The 11,666-nt window shown below is 45.5% G+C and overlaps 1 protein-coding gene across 3 annotated transcripts in view; it reads right to left on the bottom strand.

Annotated features, from left to right (window-relative positions):
• Positions 1-11,666, bottom strand: part of LOC115117497 (catenin alpha-1-like) — a 237,558-nt gene that overhangs the window by 192,555 nt on the left and 33,337 nt on the right. For all 3 annotated transcript variants that reach the window (XM_065018283.1, XM_065018284.1, XM_065018282.1), the window contains exons 4-5: positions 9,556-9,722; positions 1,968-2,087 (exon numbers count right to left, since the gene is read on the bottom strand). In XM_065018283.1, coding sequence (XP_064874355.1) covers positions 1,968-2,087; positions 9,556-9,722 — 287 coding nt within the window. The remainder of the gene's footprint in view (positions 1-1,967; positions 2,088-9,555; positions 9,723-11,666) is intronic.

Raw genomic sequence — 11,666 nt, 5'->3', positions numbered from 1 at the left:
ACCGGAAGATAGCCTGTCATTTCCAAAGGGAACAACATTGGTCAATGGTGGGCAGGCAGAGCCAATCAGGAACTAACAAGATCCGACTGGAGCATTCATTTGCATATTTCCGTTAGGAAACACCTACTCGGCAGCAATAACTATATTTGCCTTTCTACTCCTAAACAGTGTTATATATTTTCTAAACTTTGGCAAAGGGCAAAGTCTACAAAACGTAGTTCGTAGCAGATTCTAGTTTTGGGAAAACAAAACTGTATTGAGATCAAATATGTTTCGTCAATGAGAAAATTAGCAGAATGCCGGACAAAAATCCATGTCACTCCATGTTCTTCCAATGCCGGGCCACTGGGCTTCCTCTCACTACCATATTTGGAAGCATCAAGCCGGGCCACTGGGCTTCCTCTCACTACCATATTTGGAAGCATCAAGCCGGGCCACTGGGCTTCCTCTCACTACCATATTTGGAAGCATCAAGCCAGGTCACCTCTCACTACCATATTTGGAAGCATCAAGCCAGGTCACCTCTCACTACCATATTTGGAAGCATCAAGCCAGGTCACCTCTCACTACCATATTTGGAAGCATCAAGCCAGGTCACCTCTCACTACCATATTTGGAAGCATCAAGCCAGGTCACCTCTCACTACCATATTTGGAAGCATCAAGCCGGGCCACTGGGCTTCCTCTCACTACCATATTTGGAAGCATCAAGCATCAAGGGCCACTGGGCTTCCTCTCACTACCATATTTGGAAGCATCAAGCCGGGCCACTGGGCTTCCTCTCACTACCATATTTGGAAGCATCAAGCCAGGTCACCTCTCACTACCATATTTGGAAGCATCAAGCCAGGTCACCTCTCACTACCATATTTGGAAGCATCAAGCCGGGCCACTGGGCTTCCTCTCACTACCATATTTGGAAGCATCAAGCCGGGCCACTGGGCTTCCTCTCACTACCATATTTGGAAGCATCAAGCCGGGCCACTGGGCTTCCTCTCACTACCATATTTGGAAGCATCAAGCCGGGCCACTGGGCTTCCTCTCACTACCATATTTGGAAGCATCAAGCCGGGCCACTGGGCTTCCTCTCACTACCATATTTGGAAGCATCAAGCCGGGCCACCTCACTACCATATTTGGAAACATCAAGCCGGGCCACCTCACTACCATATTTGGAAGCATCAAGCGTACGCGTCACATTTACACACAAGGTGAAATATCGGTCTGGTTGTTCTGTGACGTTTACGTGAGGATGCAGAAATGTTGTTCAGCTAGCCTGCTAGCAGCCTATATTATAATACGAAAGACACTAACATTACTGTACTTTTATATTCGTATGGGGGGGGGTAAAAGTTAATTATCGACATGCTAACGTCGCCAGCCACAAAAGACACGGATGAAAAGAAGAAAATCCCTTTCGCCACTCTACTCCTCAGACTCCATATCTCGTAGTGTAGATGGAGCATCAGTAGGTTAACTACTAACATCCATCTCCCTCCCTCCAGTCTCCTACTTCCCATCACCTACCCTTCATAGCCTTTCACCCACCCCAACAGTCAGCTCCCTCTCCAGCCCAGACACCTCCCTTAGAACAGATCTGACTGCTGTCTCCTTGGTAGCCATCTCACTCCCAACCATGCTCCCTGTCCCTCTCCATCAGACAGTCCAGTACATGCCTGCTGTCTCTCTCCCAACCTCCCCCAATCAGACAGTCCAGTACATACCTGCCGTCTCTCTCCCAACCTCCCCCAATCAGACAGTCCAGTACATACCTGCCGTCTCTCTCCCAACCTCCCCCAATCAGACAGTCCAGTACATACCTGCTGTCTCTTGGCAGCCATCTCATTCCCAACCATGCTCCCTGTCACTCTCCATCAGACAGTCCAGTACATACCTGCTGTCTCTTGGCAGCCATCTCATTCCCAACCATGCTCCCTGTCCCTCTCCATCAGACAGTCCAGTACATACCTGCTGTCTCTTGGCAGCCATCATGTTGAGTTTGTCCACCTCTGGTTTCAGGGCCTTGTACTGTATGCCCAGGTCCTGCTCTGTTCCAGCGTTACGCACCTTCATCAGGTTCTCCTCCACCTAGAGGGGTTACAGAGGAACACACAGTTTAGATCGGGAACGTAGGCAGGGGTATCCCCAAAGAATGTAAGAGAGCTGTTGTGGACTGGGGAATTGGAAAAATTCACTGAGAGATGCTGGAAAGATCAGCCCCGAGACAGTTGGATAAAAAAATGTTTTAAAAACTCTCGTTATTTGATAACGTCGGTGGTAGGTTTGGAATGACGAAGGAAATGAAGTCTGGATAACAGCACGATGAAGATTCAGGATCAACAGCTTCTCGTATTCAGATCCCGTCCCAAATACACACCATCCTGTCCCAAATAAAACACCATCACCAACAGTGCACTACTTTGACCAGGGCCCATAGGTTTGTGCTCTCTAGGCCATAGGGCTCTGGTCAAAAAGTATTACATTATATGGTAAAGGATGCCATTTGGGACTAAGGCAAAATCTTTGCTAGGAAGGTTATTCTTTCCGTGAGTTAACACAGTCAACATGCCTCTCTCCACTCAACAGTCCATTAAAGACCAGTGCTTAGACTACAGTATATGGTAAATGATTAATTTGCTACTAGCTGTTACCACAGAAAAACAGTTTGCACTCAATCTTTACCATCAAAAAGTACACACTAGCTACATCAGCGCAAAGTGCAAAATGAATACAATATGCCTAGTGTTCAGGATGAGCTTTGGTAATATTGCAAAGGTAAAAAGCGCACATTTATGGAGGGAATTGAGCAGAAGTTATTTAAAAAAGGTTAAATAAATAAACATATATAAACCTTCCTGAAATAAAAGTATGTGGACATCTGCTCGTCAAACATCTCATTCCCCCCAAAAACATGGGCATTAATATGGAGTTGGTCCCCCCCCCCCTCTACTGCCACTGTTGGTCTATGCATGGCTGTGTGCTCAAGAAAATAGCCCCAAGGTACACTTTATATACACACACAAAGGTAAGTTACATATCACCTCATAGGGACTCGTCAAAAGCACTGTATAAGGAACAGGGTGTGATTCAGGGCTTACCTGTAGTCAAACGGAGTGAGAACACTAACCCCCATCAAACTAATGCCTAAGGGGTCGGACCATACTCAGTCATCCACAGAGAACTGGTGAAAGATTAAAAATGGAGATGACGTCACGGGCCACGTCACAGTAACAATCTCCTAGAGGCCTAGAGACTAGCTTTAGTCTATATTATCGAGGCCTGAGGCTAGGTTAGGTGTATTTCTCCAGTAGCATCTCCTACAGAGGTAGATTAGCCGGGCCTGAGGCTAACTGTAGATTAGCCGGGCCTGAGGCAGCTATGCCTTAGCTATAACTGAGGATACCCATATATGTTACCTATGACCAAGGGTAACAAGTGTAGGTCTGCACGGTTCCCTCTCCCACATGGAAAAACAAGACCAAATCAGATGGAACTAAACTTAGCAAAAAAACAAACAAAAACTTTCAGGACCCTGCCTTTCAATAATAATTAGTAAAATTCCAAATAACTTCACAGATCTTAATTGAAAAGGGTTTAAACACTGTTTTCCATGCTTGTTCAATGAACCATAAACTATTAATGAACATGCACCTGTGGAACGGTCGTGAAGACACTAACAGCTTACAGACGGTAGGCAAATAAGGTCACAGTAATAGGACCACAGTTAGGACACTAAAGAGGTCTTTCTACTGACTCTGAAGAACACCAAAAGAAAGATGCCCAGGGTCCCTGCTCATCTGCGTGAACGTGCCTTAGGCATGCTGCAAGGAGGCATGAGGACTGCAGATGTGGCCAGGGCAATAAATTGCAATGTCCGTACTGTGAGACGCCTAAGACAGCGCTACAGGGAGACAGGACGGACAGTTGGTCGTCCTCGCAGTGGCAGACCACGTGTAACACCTGCACAGGATCGGTACATCCGAACTTCATACCTGCAGGACAAGTACAGGATGGCAACAACTGCCCGAGTTACAACAGGAACGCACAATCACTCCATCAGTGCTCAGACTATCCGCAATAGGCTGAGAGAGGCTGGACTGAGGGCTTGTAGGCCTTGTAAGGCAGGTCCTCACCGGCAACAACGTCACCTATGGTCACAGACCAGACAGGACTGGCAAAAAGTGCTCTTCACTGACGGGTCACGGTTTGGTGCTCAGCAGGGGTTATGGTCAGATTTGAGTTTATTGTCGTAGGAATGAGTGTTACACCGAGGCCTGTACTCGGGAGCGGGATTGATTTAGAGTCTGAGGGTCCGTCATGGTCTGGGACGGTGTGTCACAGCATCATCGGACTGAGCTTGTTGTCATTGCAGGCAATCTCAACACTGTACGTTAGAGGGAAGACATCCTCCTCCCTCGTGTGGTACCCTTCCTGCAGGCTCATCCTGACATGACCCTCCCTCATGTGGTACCCTTCCTGCAGGCTCATCCTGATATTACACTCCAGCATGACAATGACACCAGCCATACTGCTCGTTCAGTGCGTGATTTCCTGCAAGACAGGAATGTCAATGTTCTGCCACGGCCAGCGAACAGCACAGATCTCAATCCCATTGAGCACATCTGGGACCTGTTGGATCGGAGGGTGAGGGCTAGGGCCAAGAAATGTCCGGGAACTTGCAGGTGCCTTGGTGGAAGAGTGAGGTAACATCTCACAGCAAGAACTGGCAAATCTGGTGCAGTCCGTGAGGAGTAGATGCTGCAGTACTTATGCAGCTGGTAGCCACACCAGATACTGACTGTTACTTTTGATTTTGACCCCCCCCCCTTTGTTCAGGGACACATTATTCCATTTCTGTTAGTCACATGTCTGGAACTTGTTCAGTTTGTCTCAGTTGAATCTTATGTTCATACAAATATTTACTCATGTTAAGTTTAATGAAAATAAATCTTTTTTTGCTGACTCTACATATCCTGGAGTGAACATCTCAGGATTCAGGAACATTTGATATGATTCTATAATCAACCCAGCGCATGCACGTTCAGTATCCATATATAGCATCCCAAATGGCAGCCTATTCACAATGGACCTTGGTCAAACAGCAGTGCTCTACATAGGGCGCCATTTGGGACTCTGGGTATCTGGAATGCAGAAAGAGCAATGACGTCAGGTCTCCTGCAGTTGGCTGGAAACACCAGGGTGGCTAGTGTCCAGAGAATGCCAGGGCTGACTTCCCTCAAGAGACTTCGATATAGCTGGAGCACTGACTCAGTCTGGATGAGTCTTAAAAAAAATGGCACCCGTTGCCCTATTCAGGGCCCCATGTGAATTAGGCACTACATAGGACATAGAATTGCCATTCCGGATACGGTCCCTGGTCAAAAGTAGTGCACTACATAGGGAACAGGTTGCCGTTTTGGGACACAACCCAAGTATCTGGAAGGCACTAACCCTGTGAAGAGGTGGGTTATAAACAGAGGCATGATAAGATAACATTGAGTTGTTCAAGTTTAAGAGACAGTATGGGAAGTGGAACACGGGGTGGGGCTTAGCCCACAATGCAACAGCACACATAGCTGTGGAAGCGTCCTCACCTCAAGAGTAGAAACTAGTGTTTTTCTATCCTCTTTCTACTTCGTTCCACAGTAAATCATTTCTGTAGAGGCCCATGCACATATTCATGAAGTGTCTCACAGTAAAGTGTGTTGATCTATATGTCAATATAATTACTGTTGATAATTTAAATGATCTTAAAACTGATTCTAGATCTTCACCCGGAGGATCCAAGACAATAAATACATAGTAATTTCCTTTTCAACCTGCTGACCTGTCTGAGCTTGACGAAATGACAGACGTCTTCCATTTTACAGCCTAGCTATAAAAAATAAAAATAAATTTTTAAAGTGACTCCATTTCATCGTTGACATTTGACACAATGACTTCACTGTCTGGCTGTGTAATTAGAATCAGAACAGTTTACAGTAGTGAACGGAAAGGTTAGAAAACATATGGCTACATCCCAAATGGCACCCTGGGCCCTCGTCGAAAGTAGTGCACTAGCCCTATGGGTCCCTGGTCTAAAGTAGTACACTACCCCTATGGGTCCCTGGTCTAAAGTAGTACACTAACCCTATGGGTCCCTGGTCGAAAGTAGTGCACTACCCCTATGGGTCCCTGGTCTAAAGTAGTGCACTACCCCTATGGGTCACTGGTCTAAAGTAGTGCACTAACCCTATGGGTCCCTGGTCTAAAGTAGTGCACTAACCCTATGGGTCCCTGGTCTAAAGTAGTGCACTAACCCTATGGGTCACTGGTCTAAAGTAGTGCACTAACCCTATGGGTCCCTGGTCTAAACTAACCCTATGTAGTAGTGCACCCTAGCCCTGGTCTAAAGTAGTGCACTGGGTCCCTGGTCTAAAGTAGTGCACTAACCCTATGGGTCCCTGGTCCACTATGGGTCCCTGGTCTAAAGTAGTGCACTAACCCTATGGGTCCCTGGTCTAAAGTATTGCACTAACCCTATGGGTCCCTGGTCTAAAGTAGTGCACTAGCCCTATGGGTCCCTGGTCTAAAGTAGTGCACTAACCCTATGGGTCCCTGGTCTAAAGTAGTGCACTACCCCTATGGGGCCCTGGTCAACAGTAGTGCACTACCCCTATGGGGCCCTGGTCAACAGTAGTGCACTAACCCCATGGGTCCCTGGTCACAAGCAGTGCACTAAATAGATAGTGTGCCTACAGAGGACTAAGCCTTCGACAGATGATAAACAGCAAGTCTCTTGACTGCAGGTGAAAGGCCTCCTTGTGGTCAGGATTTAGTTTCATTCATTCACAGCAATAATGAACTGGGTAAAAGGATGGACAAAGCACAGAAGACCTTGTTTGAAACCTTTAGCCAAGATACCAGAACGTTAGTTTGAGTCAAGCAAACTATTTATCTAGAAAAAAACAGTGAAATAGGTAGAGGTGTTGCTTTCTTTAAAAAACAGTTGAATAGGTAGAGGTGTTGCTTTCTTTAAAAAACAGTTGAATAGGTAGAGGTGTTGCTTTCTTTAAAAAAAACAGTTGAATAGGTAGAGGTGTTGCTTTCTTTATAAAACAGTTGAATAGGTAGAGGTGTTGCTTTCTGAATAGGTAGAGGTGTTGCTTTCTTTTAAAAAGTTGAATAGTTGAAAAAAGTTGAATAGTAGAGGTGTTGCTTTCTTTAAAAAAAAAAACAGTTGAATAGGTAGAGGTGTTGCTTTCTTTAAAAAACAGTTGAATAGGTAGAGGTGTTGCTTTCTTTAAAAAACAGTTGAATAGGTAGAGGTGTTGCTTTCTTTAAAAAACAGTTGAATAGGTAGAGGTGTTGCTTTCTTTAAAAAACAGTTGAATAGGTAGAGGTGTTGCTTTCTTTAAAAAAACAGTGAAATAGGTAGAGGTGTTGCTTTCTTTAAAAAAACAGTTGAATAGGTAGAGGTGTTGCTTTCTTTAAAAAAAAAAGGTGCAGCTGAACTTTAGGTTATTTACTTATTTTTATTTTCTTTGATTCTTCGATAAAGAACGTCTAAGTAATTCATAAGCTAGTTAAATAGTTTTCCCTTCAGCTACGTGGAACTTCTGTCATATCCACAAGAGCCCACTTAAGTAGTGTGTGTGGCTCATAATAAGCTACCTCAAAGCCAGAGAGACGGGTTAATGCTGTAAGGTACAGTTGAAGTCAGAAGTTCACATACACTAAGGTTGGGGTCATTAAAACTCCTTTTTCAACCACTCCACAAATTTCTTGTTAACAAACGACAGTTTTGGCAAGTGGTTAGGACATCTACTTTGTGCATTGACAAGTCATTTATCCAACAATTGTTTACAGACAGATTATTTCATTTATAATTCATTGTATCACAATTCCAGTGGGTCAGAAGTTTACAGACACTATGTTGACTGTGCCTTTAAAACAGCTTGGAAAATTCCAGAAAATTATGTCATGGCTTTAAAAGCTTCTGATAGGCTAATTGACATCATTTGAGTCAATTGGAGGTATTTCAAGGCCTACCTTCAAACTCAGTGCCTCTTTGCTTGACAGCATGGGAAAATCAAAAGAAATCAACCAAGACCTCAGATAAACTGTAGACCTCCAAGTCTGGTTCATCCTTGGGAGAAATTTACAAACGCCTGAAGGTACCACGTTCATCTGTACAAACAATAGTACGCAAGTATAAACACCATTAGACCACGCAGCCGTCATACCGCTCAGGAAGGAGACACGTCTCCTAGAGATTAACTTACTTTGGTGCGGAAAGTGCAAATCGATCCCAGAACAACAGCAAAGGACCTTGTGAAGATGCTGGAGGAAACAGGTACAAAAGTATCTATATCCACAGTAAAACAAGTCCGATAGACATAACCTGAAAAGCCACTCAGCAAGGAAGAAGACACTGCTCCAAAACCGCCATATAAAAGCCAGACTACGGTTTGCAACTGCACATGGGGACAAAGATCGTACTTTCTGGAGAAATATCCTCTGGTCTGATGAAACAGAAATAAAACTGTTTGGCCATAATGACCATCGTTTTGTTTGGAGGAAAAAGGGGGGGCTTGCAAGCCGAAGAACACCATCCCTACCGTGAAGAATGGGGGTGGCAACATGTTGAGGGGGTGCTTTGCTGCAGGAGGGACTGGTGCACTTCACAAAATAGATGGCATCATGAGGAAAGAAAATTTGGATATATTGAAGCAACATCTCAAGACATCTGTCAGGAAGTTAAATCTTGGTCGCAAATGGGTCTTTCAAATGGACAATGACCCCAAGCATACTTCCAAAGTTGTGGTAAAATGGCTTAAGGACAACAGAGTCAAGGTATTGGAGTGGCCATCACAAAGCCCTGATGTCAGTTCCATAGAAAATGTGGGCAGAACTGAAAAAGCATGAGCGAGCAAGGAGGCCTACAAACCTGACTCCGTTACACCAGCTCTGTCAGGAGGAATGGGCCAAAATTCACCCAACTTATTGTGGGAAGCTTGTGGAAGGCTACCTGTAACGTTTGACCCAAGTTCAACAATTTAAAAGGCAATGCTACCAAATGCTAATTGAGTGAATGTTAACTTCTGACCCACTGGGAATGTGAAGAAAGAAATAAAAGCCGAAATAAAATCACTAATATTGACATTTCACATTCTTAAAATAAAGTGGTGATTTTAACTGACCCAAGACAGGGAATTTTTACTAGGATTTAAATGTCAGGAATTGCGAAAAACTGAGTTTAAATGCATTTGGCTAAGGTGTATGTAAACTTCAGACTTCAACAGTACATAACTCGCTACCTCACAATGTGACCCAGACGGTTTATAATTATTTAATAATCCATGACCTGTGCACGTCTCACCACCAGTGCACGTTTCTCCCTGTGTTTCTCCCTGTGTGTGTGTGTGCACGCGTGTGTGTGTGTGTGTCATGTCCCTCACCAGTCTGAGCTGCAGCAGCTTGTAGACAGACATGTGCGCATGCGTGTGTGCGTGCGCATGCGTGTGTGTGTGTGTGTGTGTGCGCACGTGTGCGTGCGCATGCGTGTGTGCCTCACCAGTTTGAGTTGCAGCAGCAGCTTATAGACATCAGACATGTCGGCCAGAACCAGCAGGTGTGTGACGGCAGAGAGGAGTGCCCTGGCTGCACGGACCATGTTACCCCTCTTTACCGAGGAACAGGGGTCCTCTGCAAACTCTCCTGATGCCTGCTTCATGGATTCACCTGAGGGACAAGGACAGGATATTACCGTTGAGACATGAGGGTTCGTCCTAAATGACACCCTGATGCCTGCTTCATGGATTCACCTGAGGGACAAAAGGAGGAACGACAGGACATTAAATGTGACAGTTAGGACACATTTTTTTAAAAAATAGAAAAAATAGTTTGTCCCAAATGAAACCCTATATAAAAAGGAAGCATTGTCCCTGACAAGGGCCTTGATGAAAAAGTAGTGCACTGCGTGAAGGGGGAATAGGGTGCCTACAGAGGCACGTTAAAGTGAAGGAGCGTTAGGGGAGACCACTGTCACAACGAGTAAACCTGTCACAGAGAGGAGAAAGAGGACCGCTGACAGTCTTAATTGGATGCATTTATTAACGTAAAAATCAAAAGCAGAGAGCACACCTCGGGGGGCAGAGTGAAGAAGATATTCCATTGGCTCAGTGGGTTGGAGCTCAGTGTTAAAGAAGCAATCTGGGATTCGAACAACAAAAGTCACCCCGCCACTTGCTTTGGTTAACATCGGAGGTACAGGGGGCTGGGGAATCTCAGGCTAACTATCCATGAGATCATAACTGTGTGTGTGTGTGTGTGTGTGTGTGTGTGTGTGTGTTCTCTATATATAATTGAGATGGTTTGGGATGAGTTGACTGCGGAGTGAAGGAAAAAGCAGCCAACAAGTGCTCAGCATATGTGGGTACTCCTTCAAGACTGCTGGAAAAGCATTCCAGGTGAAGCTGGTTGAGAGAATGCCAAGAGTGAAAAACTCAAGGAAAAAGGGTGACTACTTGTAAGATGGTCAAATACATTGATTTGTTGATCACTTTTCAGTTTACTACATGATTCCATGTCTGTTATTTTATATAGTTTGTCATCACTATTATTCTATTATTAAAAAATAAAGAAAAACCATGGACGGAATAGGTGTCCAAACTTTTGACTGGTACTGTGTGTTGTTTAATCAGACCATTGGCATCAGATGTGCATCCGGCACAGCCAGAAGAGGACTGGTCACCCCTCATAGCCTGGTTCCTCATCTCCAACAGGCACAGCCAGAAGAGGACTGGCCACCCCTCATAGCCTGGTTCCTCTCTAGGTTTCTTCCTAGGTTTTGGCCTTTCTAGGGAGTTTTTCCTAGCCGCCATGCTTCTACACCTGCATTGCTTGCCGTTTGGGGGTTTTAGGCAAGGGTTTCTGAACAGCACTTTGTGACATCAGCTGATGACAGAAGAGCTTTATAAATTAAATTTGATTGGTTGCCTGCCTCTTGACATCTTTTTAAAAAGCAGCCAGTCGCCAACCACCTCTCTCTCGTGTTGAATCGGTCACTGTGTCTGTATATTCATCCATGGATAAAGAGACGTGTGCCTGGCTGGCAGTGCTTTCCCCCCCACCACCTATCACCATAGACTTCAGCTCTTTAATCCCACCCCCTCTCTCAGCCCATCCCACCTATCACCATAGACTTCAGCTCTTTAATCCCACCCCCTCAGCCCATCCCACCTATCACCATAGACTTCAGCTCTTTAATCCCACCCCCCCAGCCACTCTCAGCCCATCCCACCTATCACCATAGACTTCAGCTCTTTAATCCCACCCCCTCTCTCAGCCCATCCCACCTATCACCATAGACTTCAGCTATTTAATCCCACCCCCCAGCCACCTATCACCATAGACTCAGCCCATCCCATCCCACCTATCACCATAGACTTCAGCTCTTTAATCCCACCCCCAGCCCATCCCACCTATCACCATAGACTTCAGCTCTTTAATCCCACCCCCTCAGCCCATCCCACCTATCACCATAGACTTCAGCTCTTTAATCCCACCCCCATCCCCCTAGCCACCATCTCAGCCCATCCCACCCCCCAGCCACTCACCATCCCACCTAGACTTCAGCTCTTTAATCCCACCCCTCCCCAGCCACTCTCAGCCCATCCCACCTAT

Source organism: Oncorhynchus nerka, linkage group LG5 (assembly GCF_034236695.1).
Source record: "Oncorhynchus nerka isolate Pitt River linkage group LG5, Oner_Uvic_2.0, whole genome shotgun sequence".
Classification (NCBI taxonomy): domain Eukaryota; kingdom Metazoa; phylum Chordata; class Actinopteri; order Salmoniformes; family Salmonidae; genus Oncorhynchus; species Oncorhynchus nerka.
This window is presented reverse-complemented; position numbering and strand designations above follow the sequence as displayed.